General features: G+C 32.7%; 3 protein-coding genes across 12 annotated transcripts in view; 1 reads left to right on the top strand and 2 right to left on the bottom strand.

The window, feature by feature from the left end:
* LOC126851291 (uncharacterized) overlaps positions 1-5235 on the bottom strand; it is a 77633-nt gene extending 72398 nt beyond the window's left edge. For 2 of the 4 annotated variants that reach the window (XR_007687654.1, XM_050595064.1), the window contains exon 1: positions 4344-5235. Coding sequence is in view for 3 of the 4 variants with exons in the window: in XM_050595064.1 (XP_050451021.1) it covers positions 4344-4379 (36 nt within the window). In the remaining variant the exon portion in view is untranslated. The remainder of the gene's footprint in view (positions 1-4343) is intronic. The other 2 variants (XM_050595062.1, XM_050595063.1) reach the window with 2 other exon arrangements.
* On the top strand, positions 953-3979 carry LOC126851292 (leucine-rich melanocyte differentiation-associated protein-like). 3 transcript variants are annotated; one of them, XM_050595065.1, is made up of 4 exons: positions 953-1029; positions 2535-2786; positions 2910-3170; positions 3281-3979. In XM_050595065.1, exons 1-4 carry the CDS (start codon positions 1004-1006, stop codon positions 3498-3500), a joined length of 759 nt encoding a protein of 252 aa, XP_050451022.1. In that variant the 5' UTR covers positions 953-1003; the 3' UTR covers positions 3501-3979. The 3 variants fall into 3 exon arrangements, with proteins under 3 accessions (XP_050451022.1, XP_050451025.1, XP_050451023.1); XM_050595068.1 differs by lacking the exon at positions 953-1029 and adding an exon at positions 1235-1353; XM_050595066.1 differs by lacking the exon at positions 953-1029 and adding an exon at positions 1396-1969.
* Positions 5236-10515: 5280 nt separating the features above from the next.
* On the bottom strand, positions 10516-27188 carry LOC126851276 (peroxidase-like). 5 transcript variants are annotated; one of them, XM_050595036.1, is made up of 13 exons: positions 27022-27188; positions 19001-19138; positions 18202-18517; positions 17760-17977; positions 14207-14383; positions 13665-13861; positions 13303-13486; positions 12869-13211; positions 12627-12783; positions 12357-12530; positions 12066-12264; positions 11880-11985; positions 10516-11734 (listed from the first exon to the last, which is right to left on the bottom strand). In XM_050595036.1, the coding sequence occupies exons 2-13, from the start codon at positions 19125-19127 to the stop codon at positions 11647-11649; spliced, it is 2286 nt and encodes a 761-aa protein (XP_050450993.1). In that variant the 5' UTR covers positions 19128-19138; positions 27022-27188; the 3' UTR covers positions 10516-11646. The 5 variants fall into 5 exon arrangements, with proteins under 5 accessions (XP_050450993.1, XP_050450992.1, XP_050450991.1 ...); XM_050595035.1 differs by lacking the exon at positions 27022-27188 and adding an exon at positions 26754-26971; XM_050595034.1 differs by lacking the exon at positions 27022-27188 and adding an exon at positions 24432-24906.
* Between the last annotated feature and the right edge of the window lie 97 nt (positions 27189-27285).

Below are 27285 nucleotides of genomic sequence, written 5' to 3'. Positions count from 1 at the left end.
TTAATTCTACCTCGAGATCAAGTATTCAAAGATATAATAGAAAATTTTTATCATTACATGCATTACAAGTCAAATAAACTTAATGCCCGCGAATAAAAGTTAAATCAAATAATATAATGTTAATTATATATATAGGAAAATAGCTTAATAACGGTATTAAATTATTTAAATGCAAACAAACATTAACTCCTGCTTCAACATTTAACTACAACTTTATGACAATGTATTGTAAAATTCGATAAAATATGAAAATGGCAAATTATGTAAGTAAATTAAATTTCTTTTCCGATTATTTATATATTATTGTATATTATATAATAAAACACATATACGCGCATTCATCAATATATTATGTTATTAATCAAAGTGTGTATTTTAAGAATTGTTGTGATAATGGATAAATAAAAAAAAATTTAATTTTTGTTTAAAAAAAAAAAAAAAAGAGAATTCTCATATATTAAATGTCAAAGGATTATATTCCAAAAATCGTTAAAAAATCCTTCTACATTTCTCTATATAATAAAATCCTTTTAAAATATAATTTTTTATTTCCTTTTGATTGAACAGGAATTTTTCTTTCTCTTACTCTTTATTTATCTCCTTCTGAGTAAACAAAAATTTTTCTTTCTCTTCTAATACACATGTCATATAATCGCGTATAGGAAAAAAGACCCAGATAATAAATGTCCCTAAAAGATTTCCAAAAATGATTTAAAGTCCGACTAAAGTACGACTAACGTCCTATCTTTAGTCATCCTTCTCTGAAGAGATAGAAAGCACGCTACAACAATATTTTCATTCTACGCATATACTATTTTAGAATAGTGATACAATTTTGAAATAAATTATATACCTTAATTTTCAATTTCGAAATAAAGAGGTTCCATTGTAGCGCAAATTCATTAATGTAATAAGTGTCGAAATAGCTACACACACAAACGTTAGTGGATTATCGTGTTATATGTCATAGGTTAATTGACATATAGCGTCGTAATAAATAATAATGGGACAGTCAGAGAGCACTAACCGGTGAGTAAAAATGTGTGTATTTATTTATTTATTATATTCGGACATTTATTTAAGTCTCAAATTTCATATATATATATATATATATATATATATATATATATATATATATATATATATATGATGTATATACACACAGATATATTATATATTATCTATACACACGTGTACAAATTTTATACACTCCTGTTTGCGTGGGTGGCTCCATCTTATTTATATAAACTGAATTGTGGGGGAAGGTTCTTTATCCATTCCGGGAAGATTCGAAAACAAGATAAATGAAAACTCTGCATGTTAATTCGGTTTGATGAGCGCATAGCATAGAGCGTAAGTCAATTGCGTGAAAATTAATAGATGAGATTCTGAGAAAGAAAACAAGTTAAACAACGTTTCGAAAAAAATTTCATATTCAAGTTTTAATAATTAGAGCGGACCTTTGAGCTCTGTTTTTTTAAAAGAACAATTCTTATTTTGAATAAAAAATATAAGCTTTGTCTTTTATTCATTCTCAGTCTCTCAAATATTGCTTCGTGACGTTTGTTCTCCAGCACGTGCGCTTTATATAACCTCTATCAGTCTAATCTCACAAAAGTCGCGTCGATTTACGATACACTCATCGCGAATCCTTTCACAATGCTCTCGAGAATATGTATTTGTCGTATCTTATCATTTCCCTGTTCAGTATGCGATAACACTTCACCTGACCAGACCGATTTCCCCAATGAAAGTTAATATATATCTTGACAAGCCTCACTATGAATGTAACATTTATTTTATATGAAAAGAGATTTTCCTGCTTGAACATTCATCTATTCTCCAACGTCAATCTTATATATGTTTAGTTCAGGCTGTTTGATAAGTGCTAGAAGCTAGGAATAGTATCAAAAATATGTTGATCTTTTTATTACATTAGTCTATCATAAAGTGTAAAAGTAAGAATAATGTAAGTAGAATGCTTGTTTATGACTTATTTGTATTTATATTATCTATTCTTTATTATCTGTGTAATCCAATAACAAAAATTCTTGTGTAATTAATTATTAATTATGTGATATTCTTGGATTATAATATTCAAATATTGCTTTTAAAATGTTTACTTTTTATATATTGATATTTGCAATAATGTATGCCCTCCTCCCCTTTAATGCAGTAATATTTGTTAATAGATTTTTAATTTCATATTTTATTTATTCACCCGTTACAAAAATATAATTTTGATTTCGTACACTATTACTTTGTGACTCTGTAATTTGTATGACTATATCATGCATTAATTTAATTTTAAATAAAATATGTTATATACAGTTTGTAAAAAGACTTTGCTAAAAATATATACTTAGATTATTTACGAGGCATAAAGATTCAATGTATTTAAATATATTTAAATAAGATGTAAATATAAACAAATTCCATAAAGGGGATAGTATGTAGTATTTTTTTTTAATATATGAATTATTTGCTCTTTTTTTCTATACTTTTCATTATATTTGTTACATGTGTTGTTATAGGTCAGGCATTAGCAATGAGATAAAACGTTCCCTGAAAGTGAAAGAGGAGGAAGAATATGCCATGACTTGTCTAGGGACGTATGTATTTGTAGATAAACATTGTAGACAATCAACTACAAATGATTCATCTGCGAAGCAAATTGATTCTCTGTCACTTGCATATGAAGATCTATTCACCATGCCTTATAACATCATACAGGATTATGGTTTAATTATAAAACATTTAGATATCAGTCACAATGTATTCAGTAGGTAAGTGAATATCTCCATAAATAACACATGTAACAAAATTTGCAGAAAGATATAAAAAAGATTTTTGCTCCATAATAATATAATGCAGTAAAAGTAAAATAAATTGTTATTTTGAAATTTCAGGAATTTACAATTTTTATCAGAATTTGACAACTTGAGATCTCTCAACTTGGACAACAATAAAATAGATGATATTACTGTGTTCCCACATATGCCAAATCTTGAACTTCTTTGGTTAAATCATAACCTCATTAAAAATTTATATCCCTTTATTAAGAACCTTCATAAGAGTATACCAAATCTTAAATATTTATCTCTTATGGGAAATGAGGCAGCACCTAGTTATCTTAACGGTGGAAATTTCTTTGAATATCTTCAATACAGGTATGTTATTAGAAAATATTTCTCTAAATTTTTTATTTATTTAGTTTTATTCTTATGTATTTAATATATTTCTTGTAAATTTAAACTGTAACAGTAAATTTTTTAAAAAGGTTATTTGTCCTATCTTGGTTTCCAAACTTGATACACTTGGATGACAGAATAGTGAATGACGAGCAGCTACTAGAGGCCAAGAGACTATTCAAACGACCATTGTTTAAAGTAGAACTGCCAGAATGCATTAAAGACTTACATAATAAAATGAATATCTTTTCCAAGCCATCAATGCCTGATAAACAAAAAATATCAAGGGGAACAAATCTTATTATTTAAACACAGTATTACAGAATAGCTCAAAGGAAATTTTGATTATCAGATATTCATTTAAGAAAAGAATGAGATATTTTGCATGCCATTAGAAATATGTGCCAATTATAAAAGCAATAAGTAATACTATGTTTTATAATGATATATATAAGCATTTTCTTTAATAGTCATTTTTTATATTATATTCAAATAGCTGTACGAACAAATAATTCGTATATTAAATATACTCTATGTATATAATATTTGGAATCAATTTTAAATTATATTCTGCTTTTAAAAGCAGATGTTATATTTGCAGACATGTTATATTTACACTACTAGATAGGTATGCCTCATTAATTTACATAGATGGTTTTAGCACAGAGTCTTTTTGTAAACTGTATATAAGACATGAATATTATTTTATACATTATGCATGTGTGTATATATTGCGTATGTCAGTGGTTTTTATGAACATTTGATAAAAATAAAATTGTGATACAAATGTGTAAATAATTTATCTTCTTTTTATCATATAAATCGCAAACTATTTGTATAATAAAATGTCTATACAATTTCGATAAAATGTATATATCTAGCAGTGCTTATGCATCTGCACTTCAAAAAAAAGCAAAAAAAAAAAAAAATATAAATTATGCGAAGACGATTTTGATCGAACAAAGCTATCGTTTGAATGATAGAAATAAAATTGAATCAAACAGAGCTATTATATTTGACGTGGAGATAAAGATGAAATAAAAATTGAATTATTTTATTAAATATATCGGAGAGAGAGAAAGGGCGGTTGAATTAGATATTACAAAAGGTATAATAAATCGACGCAGTTAATTTTATAGAATTGCCACGTACCTCGTGATGATTAGGAAGTTGCCACAGCAGTTGCATTTTCCTCGAATTCCGAGAAACATGGTGAAGAAGATTTCCGAGGTACACAAGGACGGATCACGGATACCGAAATCACAATAGCGGCGATTACACGCGACACTCAACACGTTGCGATACAATTGCAGGCACTCGCGATAACTTTTTGCGCGTAAAATTCATTTTACGACAATAATAATCGCGAGAAATACGGAACGATTCGAGGGCGAGTCCGACATTGTCGCGGCGCGATTTCGTAACTGCAGCAATTCGAATTTAAGAGCAATGCTGTGATTGGTCCGCCGCTTCAACCTTCGAAAATCGTAAGATAGCTCTAATGATTTCTAATTGTAATCAATCATTAAAAAGATCGATTAACATAGAGCGTATTTTACTCGATACGACAGATACTTCAAATAATACTTTGATTGGCCAATTAAAGAAAGAAATATTTGCTTCTTTTATCCCGATTGATCGATAAAAAAAAATTAGATTATAATTTATAATATATATTTATAATTTATAATAATTACTGTCGCGAATTGAAACGTAATATATGAATAAATAAATATATGAGAAGTAAAATACACGTACAGTAATGAAGGAATTGCCGAGTCAATTAATCAAGAGAGAAAGAGAGAGAGAGAGAGAGAGAAAAAGAAAAAAAGTTCTCCGATTAATTCATTAATCCATTAAACTATTAATTGAAAATTTACGGAACAGTTTATTTTTCGATATATAGTACACAAGGCGTCCGAAATCTCTTTACGTTTAATTATGTATTACGCTTAATTATATTTTTGAGATGAATATTCTACATAAGTATACTGTGGTGAAGCGGCGGATTAAATATTATATTGCGTGTGTTATCCGTCCGTCGTCGTCGAGCGCGCTATTGTTTGTGTTTGGCCGTGTCCTTGACATTCCTGCGCCGAGCGCCGAGCCTCGAAGGGAAGGAGAAAGGGTAGTGACGCGTACGCGATGCGTTGCGTATGTCGTATTATATTTCAAAATACGATCACGGATTTGAAGATCGCAAATTCGGTATTATTATTGCAATTACGTTATTAGCTATTATAGATATTCAACGCGGTACGATAACGTGTGCAGGTATTCGTAATAACATTTGCGCGCAAGATTTACTTTTAGATAATATAACAAATTATAATTAATCATTAAAAAGATAAATTTCTAGTCATTAAAAATATAAATTAATATAGAACGTATTTTACTCGACGTAACAGATATACTTCAAATAATACTCTAATTTAGCCAATCCAGGAGAAAGAAATATTTTTCTGTCGATCAAAAAAAAAAAAAAACCGCTCCTAGATTATAATTTATAATTTATAATAATTACTTTTGAAATGTAATATATGAATAAATATACGAGGAATAATATACGTGAAGTAATACGTGCACAGTAATGTAAAAATCGAGTCGATTAATCGATTAAGCGAAAAGAAGCCCTGATATATTAATTATTTAAATGTCATATTAATTGAAAATGTACGGAACGATATATTTCATATTTAGTTTGTAATCGCATCGGAAATTTCCTTATATTTGGTTTAAACATTTTCAAGAGGTGGACATTCTTATATAAATATTTTATAGTGGGGTGGCTTAAATATATTATGACTGCGTTCAGAAGAAAAAGCTTTCCAACTGTTGAAAAATTCTTTAATATGATTGGTTTATACCTTTAGTTCCTGCTGGATCTAAATGTATAAACCAATCATATTAAAGAATTTTATAATAGTTTCAAAGCTGAACGCAGCCTATATTGGGCGTGCGTTCGTGGTTCATAGAGCGCGCTGTTCTTTATGTATGTGTGTATGCCATGGCCTTGACATTCTCGCGTCGAACTTCGGAGGGATGGTAGCGGCGTGAGGTGTTGCGTGTATCGTCGTCTTATTATTCGAAATATGATCACGAAAGTATTTGAAGATGGCAAATTCGGTAATATTATTGCAATTAGCGTTATTAGTAATATTGTAACGAGTAAATTAATCCCGGCGATAAATATCGCAATAACAGCTATTTATCGGAGCACATATTTTACGTATTCTATTGCATTATTTAAAGCAGACTATTTTTGAATTGAGGCAATATAGAAGAATAAATTGTATGTAAATTAACAAGTTATTGTTTTATTATGATATTATATGTATGATAACAATAATTATCTCATAAATTATATTTTATAAAACAAGTGGATATAATTGAAAATCGAGTTTGCGCCAAGCGGCGAAGTTGGCCGCTAATTAGCGGGTGAATGTATTTCAATATCTATTATCCACGTCGCAAAATTTCGGCCTTTATTTATTCGGCGAGCGACCGTTAAAACGCGCGCATTTTACATAATCTGTTCGATCAGATTATTAATCGCGTTTCTCTCAATTTTATCACATAGAGTCGCGCACAAAACATCACAAGCGATTAAAATCTGGAATGCCGTGTCACGCGATTAAGATCGGAAATGCCGTATCAAATATCGCGTGCGATTAAAATCGGGAGTGCCATTTGAAGTATCGCGCAATTAAAATTGAAAATGTCGCGTACAATTAACGTCGGGGAGTGCCGTTCAAAGTGTCGCGCGATTATTTTGTTAATAAATGCGCGCGCGTGATCGCAATTAATCGTGTTTTTTCGCGAGCGAAAAATTTATGCTGTGTAAATGTCATAAGGACAAAATGGAGGACGAACAAGAGAGGAGGAGGAGACCCGGGGAGACATCGGACAACGGCGGAACAACCGTAGGGTAAGATTATAATTTATTTTTTATTTATTATTTATTACTTGTAAAATTATAATGGCTCGTTTTTTTTTATTTTTCCACGAGTCAATCATTTTGCATCAATGTATAATATAATGCATAGAAAGGAGTGTAGATATTTTATTTTGGAATTTTTAAAATTTTTAGTAATTAATTTTTAATAAATAAGTTAAAATTTTCATAATACGCACATACAAGCGCACATAATTTTTATATAAACATTCTATTTTAATTTATTATATATTTTTAAAAAATTTAGATCTAAAATCCTTTTTAATGATTTTTATGACGCAATTTTTTATTAAATAAATATTATGTTTACGATACGAATAAGAGTTTAATGCTATTGTGTATTTTTTTTTTAATATTAATTGTTTTTAGATATTAATTATTTAAAAAAAATAATTTTGCTTATATATAATTTGTGTTTTTATATGTTATAGGTCAATGTTATAAATTACAACTCCGCTGTTGCGCATCGGTGTCGGTGAGTACATCTGTAATAATGTGTTTTGCGAAGAAATTGTTTAATTTGTGGTTTGCTTTTTTTTCATTGATATTTGTCTTACTGGCATTACGACGATAATTCAATTCCTTGCTAATGCATGAAAATTCTATCGCAATATTGTGTTTGCTTTCCGAATGCAATTTACACAACTTCTTCAGCTGATCACTGAGACGTGCATGCAATGTTAACAGAGTTCGTGAACTAAGTCTCGATGCACATGAGCGTCAGAAAGAGCACATGACACATAATGTTGCGTCAAATTATAATACGTACATGTGCATTATTTAGTTATCTGAATCATATAATTTTAATAAAATTGGAGAACTAATTTCGAGCGTGTTACTGTATGCTAATTCATCGATTATAAATTAAAATATTTTTATGCGCTTTACAGAAAGATCAATATAATTTTTAAAATTATTGTTTTTAATTATTATGTACAGTAATATTATCATAATATTTTTTTTAAGACAAAAAAAATATTTAAGAATATACGTGTATATAAAATTTAATATAGAAATAATGAAATATATATATATATATATATATATATATATATATATATATATATATATTTCTATTTATATATAATTAAAATCTATTATAAAATTTTATTCCATTTTATTAATTTTATATGTATATAAAAAATATATATAAAATATGTATAAAAAAATTGCTACAGGTCAAAATTGATTCAATGTCCGCTACATATGGCCGTTACGTCGTTCACGACGTCCGAGGGTTAATAAATTAAAGATAAATGTGGAATCGATTTGCCATTAGTGATTTAAATTTATAAAAGACTTTCGTAAACTGTTCGTATAAAATTTTTTGTATAAAATATTAGATATTTGCAAATGTGGAATTTTAGATTAAATCTTTGTTATTTGCATATTCCGCGCGCTACGCAAGATTCATCTTGAATCAGATATTTGATATTGGTTTCATGCATAAAACATTCACCTCGGTGGTGAGATGCACTTCACGTTTCGTTCTCACGCTTATCTTGTATACATTACGCAGAACCGATGTCGCGCGAAAATCCGTTTAATCACGACATCGAACGCGATCGCGTCGCAATTGCCTTCCGATCGTGCCACAATAATCTTCGTGTGGGTATATATATGTGTGTGTCCGCAAAAGGATTTACCACCCGGCTTACTTTATTGACAACGATCTTGCGTAATCCGTTCGTACCCTATCATTGAAGGTTGTCTGGTTTTACTTGCATCGATTATCGAATAGCAATGATGCCGATTTCAATTAGATTTTTCTCGAGGCGTAAATGTCTACGAAAAAGGGATATTATTTTTTGGGGACAAATGTAACGCGAATTTCACGAGAGAAATACGTGTTTATATTATCATGCAAATGATTAACACGGAAGCATTTAGTCCCGAATGATTGAATACAAAGAAATGTGAACTTTATGGAAAATGAGATAATTATCTTTAAAAAATTTTTAAGTATTTTTTTTAATAATATTATTTATGTATCTATACGAATTTATACGACTCACTGTACGAATGGTTTTAAAATATGTGCAACGTTGTATTATATTTATTCATAAAACTTTTTAAATGCTTCTATTAGATTTAAATCAACAAAGTTGTATAGACTTTAGAGACATTCATGTTTCTCGACAAGTTTTGAAATAAGTAATTATCTAATTAATAGCATGAATAAGCAAGTTCGAGTAAATTTGGTTATGCTTGCACACATGAGGGAATATGTGTCTTTACACTTAATAATCAGAAACTACGAGACAAACTTGAAAGCACATAATAACTAGAATTTAAATTAATGTTAGTCGCTTGCATTACCATAATCCGAAATTTATTGCTAAAAGTTTATTGTCTAAGATATAAAGAAATAAAATAAAATCTTCGGAAATTCTTATGTAATTGTTGCTTAATAGGAAGTTGTTCTTTTACTTTTTAAATTTCTTTTACATTTTTTAAATTTAATTACACATTCTTACATATTTTTATGTACATAAATTAATTTGTCCTTCAAATTTTAAAAAATTGTATATATTATAGTAAAGTATGCTTTATAGCATATATATATATATATATATATATATATATATATATATATATATATATATATTTTGAAATTATTGCAGTTTAATGTCAAAATATTTTAAGTGCTGCAATATTGTAGCTGTTTCTTAATTTTATTGTCAAAATTTTCAACTATATTCATAACTTTAACGAATAAATAAATTATTTAGCAATGCTGCAGTTTTTTATATCTTTGTAAATTACAAAGAATGACATGAATGAAAGCGTTTATGGTCTTGATGCTTTTAATATTTGTCTTATATTACTGCATTTTGTATAGTAATAAGAAGAGAAGGACAAAAGAGAAATAGGCCTTACTTTTCAGCAAAAAAAGTATCTTCATAAAATTATCTTTGAATTATTAATATAAAATTTCGTGTTTTGTATTTTTTTTTATTTTGTAAAATTAATTTTCTGTTTTAAGCTCTTAAAAAATTTATATTATTTTTTTTATCGCTATATTATCTTAGCGATCAAATTGGAATGTTGTAAAATGAAAACACAAGACTCTCAAAGTTCACAGAGTAATATAAAAAATGTAAGAAATGGTATTTCAATACTGCCAACTAAAAACAAATATATTAAAAACAAAGATTTTGATAATTTAGATGCTAAAACAAAAAGTTCTAAATCTCGTGATGAAAATGATGTGTCACATAGTATCATCAATTGTTTCAAAAGGCTAAACAATGTATGATCGAGTCATAATCGAGATTTATATATAAAGATTTGATGTCAAGACCTGTCGCTTTTTTTAAGTATTTTAAAATAAGGATATTTCGAGAAATATATTTATTACACAATCGATTCTTATATACTTGATAAAACTTATTTTATTCGCATAAATTGCTGTTTACAAGATTCTATAACAAAATAAATTGAACATTGGCTTATAAAAATCGATAATAATATTTTTACAAATTACAAATCATTACAGAATTATTGTAAATTACGAATCAAATAAATATTTTTGACAGATATTGTGAATATTTTTAACAATCTTTTGTGCCTTGTTAAAACGCTCGAAAATGTTTACGAAGTGCGTCACGCACATTCACATCGATACAAAACTGTATAAAAAGAGATAAAGTTTTGACATATTTATCATATAATACTTATGCCTTATGGCATTAAAAACACTGTTATAATATCAATATTCTGCCCAATAAATTATTGCTTCCAGTTATAGCTTCGTTTTATCCATTATTCGAATTATTTTCAAAAGAGTGAAAAAATGCATTCTTTACGTAATCGAGTTTCAATCTGAACTTTTTTAACAAAAGACAATATTGCATTTATCGGTTAGATAAAAATTGTACCCATTTATTTATTCTAAATAATCACAAATTGATCAGTCACTAAGTACGCTTTTAACTTAAGCCTCGACTCAATACAATCTACATAAGCGTAATTAATACGCTCATAATGTCCATCATTTCCATCTATATATCTTCACACAGATATACGAGACTACAAGGTGCGCCTATATCAGACTATATTATTAATATCAGACTGTCGCAATGTTTGCAAAAAATGCAATTCTGCGAGCGAAGCCAATTAACAGAATTACGAACTCTATAATGCGGTTTTCCCGATAACTGAGAATCGATTGTTTGTCTCTGTTCGTTCATCTGCAACTTAGCTCGCGCATACATCGTCATTTCAGCCTTATTCCGGCTGCTGGATATTTTTTTAATCGACTAGTCACGTTATTTCGCCTTGTTTTATTCTGTCTTGTATTGCCCCTCTCGCTTCATCGTGGCGGGAGCGATACTGTCGTCGTGACGATTCTGATAAGATTATTATGTAATCTCACACAATCGCTTTCCCCGCACGCGTTCCGCGCTCGCTTCCCGTAAACTATCTTTCTCAGATCCGCATTATGTTTACGGGCAAACGGATGCAATTGTTGTGTGACCAGCCAATTAATTAAGGGCTTCAACGATAAGCTTTCGCCCTCTCTGCCCAGGCGAATAGATCCACGCTGGGTATCGCGTCGAAATCTGTGCAGCGTCTCAACTCGTTTCTGAAATATCAAAGAGGCAATATTAGAACATTAATTTATATTTTAAATTAATTATATTATAAATAATAAGTTTATAACATTATAAATAGGAGTATAATAGGAATCTTAATAATTTAAAACGCGCCATATAAATAATTATATTTACCCGGCTTGAGGCTTGAGGAATACATTGCGCTGCATGTGAGTGATGTTATCACCATTGTCGCAGAATATTCGCGCTAAGGAGACATTATGAAATTGAACCAATTGCTCTGCAACAAAGAAAGATAATTAATCAGAAGTAGAAATAAATGCATTAACTCGGAATATATCAAATGATATGACGTCTTACCAGGTGTGAAGGGATGCGGTTGCATCGCGGAATCATAGAAGTACCTGTCGGTATGTCTAGATCGAGAGAACTGCTCGTAAATAAGACAACGGAAAGTCGGACCAACCATGCCGTCATCCGCCGGTCTCTCCGCCATACCACCCACAATAAGATCGACATCGTTAGGATGGGAATAGATTGTACGCAGTTTTCTCACCATCTAATAATCGAGCGATGAAAAATTATATGAGTTACTTGTTTTAAGAATATCAGATGCAAGAAAACAAATATTTTTTTCAATATTTTTCTTACTTCCGCGGGAATATAATCTAGGAAATCGTCGAAAGTTCTGGCAGTAGGAAGTCTGCAATATCTGCGATAATAATTGTATCCTGGCAAGCCATGATCGCGACCACGTTCGATGTCCAAGCTGATGGCATCCAAACCTAAATTATTTCCATTACTAGTGTACAATTTGCTTGTCATCTGCAACGCAAAAGTAATGATTATTATGAGAGATTCCTTCTATATTATCAGCATTTATATAAAGGAAAAAAAAAAAAAGATTGACACAGCACTTACGTCGGGAATAAGACTAATGTCCATTCTCTGGCTAGTCTGAGTAGCAAGACCACGAAGTAATCCGTCAAATACATCCTCCGATTCGATTACGCGCGGATTGAAAAAATGCTCCGCCAGATTCAGCGTTCTGTTCTGTTGACGAGAATTATCCGGCAAACTAAAATAAAATATAGAGTCATACATATTGTCATATATGTTTTTATCCTGTAAAAATTATATCTTTCGCATTATAATATATTTACTTCAGCTTTCCTTGCATCAGTGAATTCAAGAAACGCAACGCTGCGGTGGCAGCTTCGTTGCTAATCGACGGTTCGTCGACAGAATTATAATTGCGACTGTGACTATTTCCTATGATGAGACCGACGGCACGAATGTATCTTCTACCTAGCAAAATGGGCAGCCATTCTTTGTAAGTGATATGTTGAATCTCAGCAATTACGATGCGCCTGGCCTCCTGATACAAGATCTCGTCCGACCAATCCGGATTCAACTTGGCAAGTTTGTCAGCGATGCGATTATGCTCGCGAAGCCAGATCGTGTGGATCACGGCTAACTGAGGTTCAATATTCACGCGATCGTCACCTGACAGACATATATTTGTCGCAATAATTTAAATTGTCTCGTGATAAATATACACACGATATACGCACAAATTAAATTAATTAACACATACCGGAATTATAACAATTTTCTCCGCATTGCGACGCGAGTTCGGTCTCTCCTTTCGGCAAGTACTCGAGATTGTTTTGCATGTTAACGCGAAGACGACCGCCTTCGAAAGTGCGAAGCTTGCGAGATTTCTTTAAGGTAGAGCCATAAATCGTCGAACCGTCCAAAAAGTGGCTCACTTGATTCATCTGCAATTATATAGATTAATAGATTATTACTTATATAATGAATTGTGCGAATCTCAGTTATAACTAACAATAAGTAGTTTTTTTTTTTTTTAGTTTTCAAGATAATTATATTATGCTTTTTTTGAAGTAAAATACTAAAATGTCACAATCTCAAATTCAGAAAATAATAATCGTGTACCTGTTCCACTGGTCCAAAAGTGCATTCCGATCTTAAGACAGGTAAAGAGCGAACGTAATTCATGCAGCGAACGTAATGTTTGCCATAAACCGGATCACGTTCTGGCACGCTGATGGGAGAACAATCTGGATGAATATGACGTGGTGACAGAGTATCTCCATCAGGCTGACAGCAAGAAATCGGTTTTCCAGTTGAGACTGTAATTAAAAATATTAAAGAATAATTTTTTTAATAATGAAATTATGGCGAAGAGAGAATTGACATATTTTATAAATTTACTTGACGCTTGCATCATTTCTAAATTTTGATATTAATATAATAATGTTTTTTTAAGAAATTTTTAAAATTACATTACACGTGAATATTGATTTATCTAATAAAAAAATATATATTTCCTATTATTCAAATTTGATTGAGATTATAAAATTATATCAAACCGATAAACACACACTTTTTATGAAACAAATGAGAAATTGTAATCGATTCACGCGTTGGAACTCAAGTTAGACATTTTATTTATTCACACAAATTTATCCACTTACCCATTTTACGAACTGCTGTGTGAGCTATGTCGTGAGCAATAAATTGGCTCCATTCCATCACAGCCAGTGTTCTACTTGCATCCGATTGATCATTCGCAGTGGACAATGCGGCGCTTACGAGCCTCGGGCTTGGCAGTGGTTTCTTCGTTTGTCCAACACGCCTCGGTTCTTGGATGCCTGCCCAAATTGAACATTAGACCTCTGTCGCGTGTACGGTACAAAGTCGCAAAATCGGAGTAAATCGGTGCTATTTTGGCGCGACGTGGTGCTTTTGTCGAACACTCGCGAGACATAATAAATCATAAATATCAAGTCGCGTACGAGTAAAATCACAGAAAATGATACGATGGTTCATAAAATAATCAAATGTGAATACATTTGCATAATATTGAAATTATATCTTATTGTGATTACTCCGATTTTAGCGAGCTTTTACGCGCGCGCGCGCGCTTAAACTGGTATGCGTGGCAATGTAGCACGAGAGAAAATTGAGAGAATATCTATAACTGCATGGAAATATTCTGCTCTAGCTAGAAATAGGCGAGTTTATTGCCGGCTGTTCTAATCTTGAGATCCTAACTCCGCCTGCCTATCTTGCCCGCGTGATAAATTTAACAGGGAACGATCAGGAAAATAATTTCTTTTGCATCGCGAACATGCGCGGAACTAATCATAAACAAGCGTGCTATTATCACTGACGTAATTGTATCGTCCATTTGCGAGAATTAATTTGATTTTTCGCACTGATCGGTCCCTGAAGAATCCTAAATCTCGTGCTGCAAAGCGAGTTAAGTACTTCGACTACTTCGATTTGTACGTTCTGATGCGTTGTCGAAGCCGACGAGCCGTTTGTTATTGCTGTTAAAGTGTGGCATAGACGCGATTGTGAAACAATCGGATTTAATCGATATCCTAGCATCGAAGTTACGGCCGTTCGGATCGAGAACGCTCGCAGAAACGTCCCGCGAATTTATCTGACATAGATGATCGATAAAGGCGTTCGAACGAGTGAACCGAATTGGGAGAAGATTCTAAATTGCGATTTTTAAAGATATCGAGAATTCGCCGCAAATGTGACAAAGGTGTTTCTACGAGCAATTTTAATGACTGTTAAAAAATGAGAAATTCAAGTGTTATGTGAGAATGAAGAGTAATCATTTTATTTTGTCAAATAAAAAAATTTAAGCTTAGAAATATGTTATGCTTCCACTCTTTTTATCCGGAGAGGCGGATATTACGTAAAAGATTTTATTAGCAGAACTACCTATTAGATGCGAAATTAAGTATGACTCCCAAGTCGAGTCCCCTCGCTCGGGTACCTTCGCGAGAGCCGCGTATTGGCGCGAATTGAACAGAAAAGAATTCGAACTAGTGTTACATAATAAATATGATACATTATTAGGTATATCCGAATTAGTTTACATACACATTTTCTACTGCTGGATAGAATCTCCCGACCGGGGCACCTATTGTAGGCAGTATTATTCACTGCTACACTCAGGCATTTTATGCTCTATGTGCCTTATCGCACAACAACTGTAATGCAAATCACAGAATATAATTTGTTAAGCCAATCGACGAACGTTTATCCATTTGCGCCCAAGGATCAGTATGCGTGTACGTTTCTATATATATGTGTGTATATATATATATATATATATATATATATATATATATATGTATGTGCGAATGCATGTATATATCTAGTATATATCGTGTTTATACACATGCATACATATATATATAATATGTGTCTACGTATGTATATGCATATACATGAATGTGTTTTATGGAGATGATAAGTCGGGTAGGTAGGTTAGTAGATCGAGGTTGCTGGTTCGTGATGAGACAACATCCAAAGACGCTATTCTGCTCGGATGGAAAAATCAAAAATGCAGCGATATCTAATCGGTAAGCTTTGGATGATACCGAACACGAAAGTAATGCGCCGTGACATAAGTCGTAGAAAACAAAATGATCGCAACTTTATCGTATATTCTTCGCAATGCAAATTCTTTTTAATAATATTACGCTATTTATACATTAAAGGTTTGCGCGCGCGATATTGCAATAAAAATGTCAGTTATCTTATATATTTGTTTTCTATGAGCGCGATAACTGAAATAGAATATGTTTGTATCGTACAAATGATATTCGCAAAATATCAAATTCACACAGGTTTGATTCGATCCTTTTCCTAAAAAATAGCTTTTTTTTTCAAAATCATGTTTTTATATTTCCATTTTTTAAATTATAATGAATTTGATATTTTATTCTGATTTTAAAATTATATGCTAAAAGACAAAATATTACAGGTGAAAAATAGAAATAATAATGAGCCCCGATTACTAACAATTAGTATTTTTAATCCTTAGAACAGAATGTGAACAGATTATCATTGATTATAATTTATTCAAGTGTGTAAATTAAATGCTTAGGCGTGAAAAAATTCTAAATAATATCTTAGAATGAATCTATTTTTTTTCTTGAAAAAAGAGCGCAAGACACAAAAGCTAATGCATCAACAATGAATGACATTGACGTAATGCGGTGTGTTGTTTGTTGGTGAATTCATATTCCATGTAACAAGAAGCTCGAGAATCTCGCGGGTCCGCAGAAAGAGGATACAATAATACCGGTCCTTTTATCTGACCCGAGTGGACTAGAGTGAAGTGAAAACAAACTTATGCATCTTTCTTTATCTGTGTTAACATATGCCGCGGTATGACACATATAGGTCTTTTATCACTCTGCGACTGTGCGAACAGATAATATATAATAGCCGTTGCACGGTCGTCGTTATTTCTAACCGTCATTTCCTAATAAAAATATCTGCAAGGATGACTAAATGATACGAATTTTTATCACCATATACTTTGTAGCGATGACGCATTCTCGTCGCTATGTCTTCTCGAAAACACGTAACAATATTATCGATATGCAACTGCGAACGAGCATCGCACAAAGCAATGTTTATCTAACACCGGTTATTATTCGCAGTTATTATATATAAAACATTTTACTCGCATACGACTTCGCGCAATTTATTAAACTGACCCTATCAGGAGGCAAATAATTTTCCGAGGGACAGGATGGACAAAAAGAGGAGGGGGCGATTGATTTGAATGGAATTGCGGAGAAAAAGGAGAGCGCAAAACGTTCAGAGGCTGCAAATAATTATACCATTATTATTCCACACAAAAATTAACGACAGAAAGTTGACGACAAAGAGCGCGGCGTTTGCAAACTGCTGTTATGAAATTTCGTCCCGTGCAAGATCCCAGAGGTTGAGGTTTGATTCGCGCGCGGGGGCTGCTTTACGTTCCGCGACTGAATCGAAAGAGTATGATGTGACGCGCGATCAGCAATTATTTCCCTAATAATATTGCGATGGTCGATATGTGCAATTCAAGCCTGCACGGGTGATGAGAGAACGATGTCATATCGCGAGCTAATATTGTTGACAAATGGGAGCGCGATGGGGGGGGGGCGGGGGGAGGCTAGAGAGAGAGAGAGAGAGAGAAAGTGCGATCACGATAGGAGACACCCTTACCGTCGAAATATTGGGAGAACAGAACTCTGGTGTACGCGGTCATGGCGCTGCCCCAGCTCGGATTCTCAATGTTGTTGCAAGTGCCGTCGATGCTGCGGTATTTTGACATTTCGTCGCATTCCACGCTATGCACCGCGGCGCAAGATTCACCGAGCGGGGTACTCTGCAGACCGAGCGTCGATATATAGCGGGCGCACTCATTCTTATCTAAACCAAACCTGCGATAAAATCACAAATTCAGATACGAACGTCGATTAGTTAAATTTCGGCCTGCAAGGAAAAGGATATCGAGATTCGATATAGTGAATGATCGATAATAGTAAATTGTGTATTAATAATATTGCAGAATCTATAATTTCTATACAGTGGATAAAACTTTGACAATTAATGAAGAGAAAAATTGCTGAAAGATAAAATCTCGAATAATTAATCAAATACGTACCTCCGGCAGTTTTGATGCACGAGATACGACGATGCTTTCATCGCTATGATGGCATCGATACTCCTCTCGAAAGCATCTGCGGATGGATAGGAATCCCAGAATTGTTTCTGAGCCGGACTCTGTGCCTGGAGTTCAATACCGGCGTTCGCGATATTTCTCTCAAGAGTGCTCATGTGATTAACTAGCGTTTGCGCGAATGCGATCGAGTTGTTTAGAGAAGTTCCATCAATCCTGGGCAATCTTCGATTTTCGAAACGGCCCGTGTCCACGACGGCATCGGAACCATAGTTAATGGCTGGTAATCCTGAAAACGGTTCTTTGGAATATTTCGAGATAATGAATGAAGTATAATTAAAATAACACGCGATGTATCGAAAAATATTTATATCAAAAAACTTTTAAATTCAAAAAATCAATTATATCATTTAATAAAATTTTTTCGACGTTCAGTTTGAACCTGCGAAATAAGACCGATCAAATAATCTCGGCATGTCTGGATCATTTCCAATAGTTGCTAAATCGACGTGAGCTTAAAGATAGATAGTACACGTAATCATGTTAAAGTCACGAATTTATTTTTTCATCGGAAATGTGCGATTCTGTAGAACAAAGTAGTGCGAAATATATAAAATGTGTTGTCAAAAACAGAAACATGTTTTAACTCCATTAATTAATAATATTAATTTCAATAGAGATTTCTATCAAAATATTTACGGCAGCTAAAATCGTCGAATAACTCGAGCTGTTATATTTCGCGGCGTGAGATTTTTTATTAAATCCCATTGCAGCAGATACTTACCAGTGGCAAGATAATTCTGCAGTGATTCGGGCACCTTGTATGTGCCGATTGAGTGAGAATGTCCCAGGAAGCCCAACGTCTGCAGAGACACCCAGAGAATCGCCAAAGTGGCAACGGAGCCCGCCATAACACCGCCGGCTGCACAAAACGAAATGACTGACTAACTTATAAGATCATTGAGACGAGATGCTCTACTCTACATCCCAACATGTGACTCACGCACTCGCACTGCGTTTTAACTTGTACGCGCGACGCGCAAAGTAAGCGACGACGTTGGCTCACGAATGAAAATGTAATATTAATATCGAGTAGCTCGTTCGAGAAAGGATGTCACCGCGCTTCGTTTGGCTCTCGTCTCGTTAACGAATACATACCAGATATGTATATATACAGTGTATAGAGTGATCGTTAATTAATGAAGTTATGCTTTCTTATCATATTGTTTATCACCGGATAATATTGTCATATTCATGTCGCACGTTTGTGAAAATGTATTCGATACTCGGACCTTCCATTCTTATCTCATTGATATTGAAGCTTCATGTCATTCAAAAGACTCCGATTAAATGTAATTAGTCCGACTTGATTGCTCTAATCATCTACTATAATAATGTTGACTATATTTAACGCATCTAAAACGCACTCACGTGAATGTAAATTTGATCTTCAGAGCAGAGACTTTTATTTTCTCATTGTTGTTGTAAAATAAAAATATCTTTGTGTTCACGTGCTCGTTGAAATGTTACGGTTCTCATTGGTGTGAACTGAAATGTCAGATATAAAAAAACTTTCGCCGAGTTAAATTACCGTGAAACGCTTACCGGTTTACATCACTTCGATTTAATGTTATCTTTGATGTTTTCTCATTATGAAAATTGTCAATATTTTTTTATTATTGTAAACATATTTTGTTAGTGCATAGTATGCAATGAACTCCGAGATGTTAAATTTTATACGATACGATGCTGAAATAGAGAAAACTTCTAATCTTAAAGAATTTGCAAGAAAATGTATTTGCAACTCAATGAAATGAAAATGTAATATTTCATAAATAATATCAACATTTCGCGGATAATGTATTATATACTAATCTCGGAAAGATTTAAAAAAAAAAATCTTTAGATAAATTCATTAAGAAATCGCAAAAATATAAAAAAGTAGAGATATATCTCAAATAAAAAATAGAGATATCTTTAATAAAAAATAGAGATATATGTTACAAATGCATTGCCAAATTTAGGGTTAACTAAATGCATACATGGTAGATGATAAGCGGTATATTTTTTCATGTTCCCTTGCGACCTTCGCGTATGTTGTCAGTTATTTATAGGCCGTGTTTTAGCGAGACTATATCAGTGAAATAGCGTGCGTCTGTGTGTAATTCCTACTCGTATCTCGTTAATACGGTAAACACGCGCTATTCACGTGCATAACACATGGCCAGATGCAGGTAATTCTATTCGTTATCACGTTGATAACATGCTCCTCCTCCACGATTGCATATAGCGAGTGTTTTGATGACACTGACAATGAGAGTTGCGAATTACCGCTGTCTGAAATACCAGATTAGACCGAAATCAGATAATAGCGGGCCATAATTAACTTAACTGTCAATCATGAATATATTTTGTCTCTCGGTGCTCTGCGGTATTATGATATGACAAGCATGTGATGAGATTACACAATCCAGAAAAATGATACAGATAAATACATTAAATGATAATGTTCACAAATAATATACATATATAGAATTAATATACAATAACATTTTATTAAATTACTAATAATAATATTTATATTATGATTTTCATTTAAAATGATCGGATTCTGATTCTCTAATACTATATCACCACTAATATTTTTTTCGTAATTAAACCGATACGATTAAGGATTTTTTTTAAATCTTGAAAGCGATAACAGCAATTTATGCAAAAAAATATTCTATAATAACTTGTTGAACTTATTGACATGTAACACGTATGCAAATTGCACGTATGCAGCTGCTTCATGCACAATCATCATCGGATCATTTCTATGTATGTCTATCGCGAGCAAGAAAACAGTATAATTAAAAATGCAAACGTTCATTCGCGAGGCACGTGAACAAAAATCGCGACATGATGGCACCACCAATATTAGCATATTCTGGTAAACAGATTTAATTCGTGTGTCAGGAATAAAATATATATATATATATATAAGAAAATATTATTTTCTTATCTATTTCTTATCTATTCTTCTTTACTACACATTTGATGTGTTTATAAGATAATGTGATGTATTTTCAACTCTTTAAACATACTTCGTGCTATAAATTCAATGATAACGATTTCAAAATTGCGCTGTGAATAGATTATATATTTTTTTAATATATATTTTTCCAATTTTAAGACACATCTCGATTTTCTATAGACGATGCATATTTCCTATCGATATTCCTAAGTACATGTCTGATAAATCGTTACCGGCCATATGATCCATAGGCTTCTCCAAACCGTGCATCGCGTAGACCCAACGATTATTGTCGACCGGTGCGATGAGAAACATTCTCCGACAAAACGTAAATAAATGCAGCGACAAGAGAGTTCGCTATTTATCGTTTTGGTTGCGTATCAAATCGCCAGGACAATTTGCAGGACGTCTTTCACAGTTCTGTTTTATTCCGCGCGAATTCGCGAATTTTATGCCGCGATCTCGCTGGCTCTCTAAGAGAGCAATGTCAAAATTCACATAAATCTCTCGTGACGAGAAACGACACGAGCCCCGAGTTTGTTAACACACCTGCGTCAGGTGTACGCGTGGCGACCGACAGAAACGCACTTCGACGATAGCAACAACGACGAAGTTTCGTGCTGAGAGTACACGGCTTCCCCTCCCCGTTCCTCCTTCCCTCTATCCCGCTAAGTAGCCTATCAAAGTACTATACCTTCTCGCACTCATTCATTCTCATTTAATTACGCTCTGTCTCGTTCCTTCTTTTATCTCAGGTTCGACGTGAGTGCATGCGAAATAGCGCTATCGATTAAGATGCTCAAGTATATCTATTGATTTCGCGAAATATGCGTTACGACTTTGCCCCTGGCCCTGATTCATTCAAGATACGTTACTGAGTACTCCGCTCCGCTGTACGGTGTATCCGTTCATCACATTTTCTCTCTCGTATCTGTACGCGGCTCCGCTTCTACGTCTCGCTCGCTCCATTCATGCTCTCTCTCATTAATTCCAGTCTTCTCTCTCGATCACGTGCACACGCTACGCACATTGATTCCTCAAAGGTGTTCTCCAGCTCACTCTTCCCTTCGCTATTTTTCTTTCATCTCGCTTCGCGCGTTGACACGCCTGCATTACCATTGGTTCGCCAACTTCCCCACCAAGAGTGAATCATCTTATTTAGCTCGGAAAAAAAATTCTATCACTCGGTGAGCACGTGCTCGTCCACCTCCTTTCCTCGCGCTCCGTTGTATACCGGCTGTCGAAGCACTGCCATAGGGTTACCGTTTCTTTCTTCAGTAATAATTTAATTCATCTAATTTAATTCATCAATTTTGTCCTGTGTTTTTTTGGCATTTTTTTTTTTTCGGCATAGCCACGCGTTTGTGTGTACGATATTTAAATAGATGTTGTAAAGTAAAAAAAAAAAGTAATTGTCAAAATTTAACTTGGAGATGCTGACGCTTGTATTTTTTTTATGCTATCTAAATGTGCAACTATTATTCATCATCGACTTTGATATTATTAAGGGATCTTGTTTCACATTGTCATGGCTGTATTCAAATTACAAAGATGCTTTTGTAGCTGTCATTACAAATATTATGACCAAATTGAGAGAATAGATTACTTATTTTGAATAGAGACGATAAAAGAGCAATAGAGCGTGTCGAGAAAAATATGTTTATCTATCCATTTATATGCTAATATCTTTTATTATCTCTTTCTTTCTCGGCAGAGAGGTACAACGTCACTCTTGTTATAGATAAGGATTGCAACTGCACTTTATATAATATAAACAAACAGGATTTTTGTGTATAGAATTTGTACTTTTGAAGATAATTATATATCTGTAAGGGAGTCTTTAGATTCCCTTATGAAACAATATCATTCTATCATTTCCGTGCAATCTCTTATAGCTCCTCCAGTACTTTTCCATTACTTTCGCCGTAGTAATATACAGGGTGTAAAAAAAATAATTCTCTCTCTCTCTTTCTTTTTCCGTTAAATTTTAGTATTCTTTATTAAATTTTCATAGTCTTTTCTTTAGTAAAACTTTAATATAATACACGTATATTTTAAATGTTGACAAACAAGCTTTAAAAACAGCATCGAAAAAAGATAAATTCGACAAGGCTTCTGTACATATATAAATCTGCCATCGAAAAGTATTGCTCTACACGTGTATGACATTTAGTGAGATTGGCCCTACAAACCCATGATTAAATTACGGATAGAGTTTATTAAATTACTGTTGACAAGCATTTTGCGCGTGCAAAATACCGCATGTATAAGACTTACGAAACGAAGATAAACAATTTAATTGAGAAAAGTATCGTTGTCGATAAAAGATAACACAAATGATAGATCGTGTAAAAAGCTTCACTCATTCGATTAAACAAAACCTTGATAATAAAACTATTAAGGTCAGTCAAAGGAGAATTTATAAAAAGAATGAATCGATCGATCCATTTACGTACTGAGATTATAAGAGTGAATAAACTACGTATTTGAATCTCTTTATCTTTATCGTAATCTTTAAAATATCCTAAGGTATTCTTTTTTTATTTATTTGCATAAGCTTATTGCAATTATTTATATAATTGTTTGGAATTATTGGAAATTATTAATAAAATAGATAAACTAATAATAATAAATTTGTGATATCAATTATATATTATATGATAGATATAATAAAGATAGCTCAAATAAAAGAAACGAGATATTTTTTCTTGTTTTTTTTTTTTTACTTTAATTTTGTTTACTTGTGCATTTGACATATGCAAAATAAATGAAAAAAAAAATAACCACAGAGATTTCTCTTCTCTCTTTCAAAATATTTGGACACATGTACATAGCCAAAATGCCGGATGTAATTTTATATTGTATATATCTATAATGCAAAGGATAGCGACTTTTCAGAATAATAAATTGAATTCTCACTTTGCTTTATCTTTTTGAAGATTAAAAATTATAGACTGAAAGAGATTAATTACAAGATTGAAAGACATTTTTCTTATCATTTGTGCTATATAGTAAGTATCTTTCTTTCAACACATTCCATAGTGATTTCTAGAATTTTAACGCAATTTAGATGAAGCACTACAACTAATCGATGAGTATTTTCTTATCAAAATGCACGTAGAAAAGTTTCATCGTGACATTCACTCGCGACGATGCCCCGCGTGTCATTCAGGTCGATGAACGTGTGTGTCGGGCTTACCTAAATACGATTTCTTGCAGCGTTCTATTCCCAGATAATCGTGTAGGCAGTAGAATACCTCAACGCCCATCTTTTTCCCTCGGAAATGAACGTTGAGAGGGCCTGTGCGGGAGAGGCCCTTGCTCGCGGAAGTTACACCGACGATCACGGCTACTCCTCGCGGGGAATACGCGGCGCGCACTCTATATATATACTCTATACATATATCCACCCGGATCAATATATGCTCGAATGTATCGGCTTATGCGACTTTCCTCTTTCGCACTTGTGAAGAATCGCGATTTCGAGACTCTTTTATGAGTAAACGTCGACACTATTGTACGAATTTCTTATGTGTCAAATTAATAACGGAAACAAACGGAGCTCAAGTACCGAGCAGCTGATTCTGCCGCATTGACTATCCGAATTCGGCTTCCTTACCCTTACCCTACTCTTGCTCGATTGATCGAGGTTTTCTTACCCTCTCTTAACGCATGCGCCTTTCGATCGCGGAAGTCATTGCGCGTCGCATTTGCACCATAGATATGGGACACATTGCTTATAAACAAAAATCAAATATAGGAATGCAACAACAAGGATAGCAATATTTGATGAGCTACTTCTTTTTTTGTGAAAAATACAAACTTATGTCCAAAAAAATAGCGAATTTCATCAAGTAATTATGTTCTTTCTATTCGAGCACTTTTCGCTTATGCTACAAATTGATAAAAGTACTTCATGATTTCTATATCTGATTTTTGCTAAACACCCTGCATATTCTGCATTGCATTAGGAATGCAGTCAACATTATTTAACAATATTTTAATGTTAATTGTATCGCTTATTTAATTTTGCGATTTGTCTGGCGATTGTGTCTGAGTATTTGATGATGTAATATTAGGAAATAAGATTAAATCTATTACACAATGAAAATGTAGATTCTCAGGCAAAATACCAAAGATCACGATCGTTGACTTCAATTTTAATAGATTTATTGATCAATCTGAAATCGATTTTATTTTGGTATGGCGAGCCGTTAATAATTTTTAAATTACAAGCAGTTGAAAATAAAGGGATTCTATAAGGGAGAATAAAAAATTATGAGAATTTTTAGGACTTAAATGATAAATATTATCATCTCTTTAAATCACAAAAATAATTTTTCATGAAAGCTTAATTCACTTAGAACTCTTAAATTTTAAAAAATAGAATATATTATTTACATAAGGATGAAAAAATGGAAATAAAAAAATTTTATATAAAATTAACTAGATTCAAATTATTGCTAGGAGTGAGACGAAATGACGATAAAGCAGATTCGAGACAAACCGAATCTCGATCCGAGTGTTTGCCAGATGCTGTTTGTAAAGCGCTGAGAATGGCAAGAAACAGTAAACACGTAGGGCCGGTTAAACTAGCACGTGATGCGAACGTGATGGCAAATCATTTCGTGTAATGTTCTTAGATCACGTTTCTCCCCTCATATCCTTCCTAATCTTGTTTCCTCTAAATAAATTAGTTGCATCGGCTATGCAACTCTGTATCTTTTCTTTTCTTTTTATAATTTATATGAATTTAGATATGGATATAATTTTCCTCCTTCCCTTTTGATTTTCCTCTCGATTTTGATAATCGAAGTATATTAAAATTTTGAGTTGATGATAACTCTAATTTCGCAAATACATTTTTTTTTAAAATAACTTTCTAATTGACTAAAACCAAATTCATTTAATTTTTTATTAAAAAAAGTTTGTATTAAGAGTACAAATTTTTTATGAAGGAATATTTTATTAAATTGGAGAACGCATATAACAGAGTATTAAATTTTAGTCTGATACAGCTATAATATAATGAGTACATACAGAGGCATCTAAAGACACAAATTGCAACTCTCTACTAATTCATATTTATCAAACAATGATAATAAACTGATACCTTGATTATTCTGACTTTGATAAGCATATTATGCATTGTACTACACTATAGACAATATAATTTTAATAATGAATTTAATATAGCTAATAATGAAAAAATATTGTGAAGATTTTAGATTGTAGAATTAATGTTCGACTATGAGAATTAATTTGAAGATAACAAAACAATTTAAACACTTTATAAATGTTAATTTTTTAAACGCATGCCATATGCACGTATTACATCGATTAGCCGCGAATTCTGGATTTTTGGTGCAGACCTTGGCACAAACAAAAACCGGTTTCTTTTCGTATATTGATACACACGATATTAATAAATTATATGGTACTGAGCAATTTTCATTGCCTGTATCTCATTGAAACAAGAGAAAATATTTTCTATTTCGTCGCAGAAATGCGTCTTACTCACCTAGCATTTCAAAAATTGCGTCGAGTACTTTTAAAAATTACTGTATATATATATAGTTTTATCGAATGTAAAACTATAATTTAATCGCATAATATTTTGTATTCTGTTCAGCACAATACACGTTATACACTCCAGAACACTCCTTTCCTTTTTCGCTATTTTTCCCTTTACCACAATGTCACTACCAAACCGTTTCAAGTGCATACTGCATACACGCTGCGTCTACCCGAGAAGCTTTCGATTTACTTATATAAGTGGTCGTACTTACGCAAAACTATATTTCTTCAGTTGATATTTTTACGAGAGAACGCTGATATTGTTGATGAGACAAACTGGTCCATTTGCTGAATAGCGCAGTTTATATTGATCGGTACAAATTCCAGAATCAATGGCAACGCCGCTTCTCTCGCATCCCCTTTTTTACATTCGAAAGCGACAGTTATCTCGAGTTGTGACGCTTTCTGATAAGGACAAGAAGATAGACCAGAGCGGGGTCGTTCCGGGTCGAATCTTTACCCCGAATCGAAAAGTT

Source organism: Cataglyphis hispanica, chromosome 8, assembly GCF_021464435.1.
Source record: "Cataglyphis hispanica isolate Lineage 1 chromosome 8, ULB_Chis1_1.0, whole genome shotgun sequence".
Taxonomy (NCBI): Eukaryota; Metazoa; Arthropoda; class Insecta; order Hymenoptera; family Formicidae; genus Cataglyphis; species Cataglyphis hispanica.
Note: the sequence above shows the minus strand (reverse complement) of the source record. Positions and strands in the feature narration are given on the sequence as shown.

What these genes read in the sequence shown, in the direction of transcription:
- LOC126851292 (XM_050595065.1), top strand. Translation starts at nt 1,004, where the DNA reads ATGGGACAGTCAGAGAGCACTAACCG. An exon ending in CAGTCAGAGAGCACTAACCG is followed by an intron (nt 1,030 to 2,534) that starts GTGAGTAAAAAT and finishes GTGTTGTTATAG; the next exon opens with GTCAGGCATTAGCAATGAGA. An exon ending in AGTCACAATGTATTCAGTAG is followed by an intron (nt 2,787 to 2,909) that starts GTAAGTGAATAT and finishes TTGAAATTTCAG; the next exon opens with GAATTTACAATTTTTATCAG.
- LOC126851276 (XM_050595032.1), bottom strand. Translation starts at nt 21,547, where the DNA reads ATGTTTCTCATCGCACCGGTCGACAATAATCGTTGGGTCTACGCGATG. An exon ending in CACAGCAGTTCGTAAAATGG is followed by an intron (nt 13,862 to 14,206) that starts GTAAGTGGATAA and finishes TTTTAATTACAG; the next exon opens with TCTCAACTGGAAAACCGATT. An exon ending in TTCCTCAAGCCTCAAGCCGG is followed by an intron (nt 11,735 to 11,879) that starts GTAAATATAATT and finishes TTGATATTTCAG; the next exon opens with AAACGAGTTGAGACGCTGCA.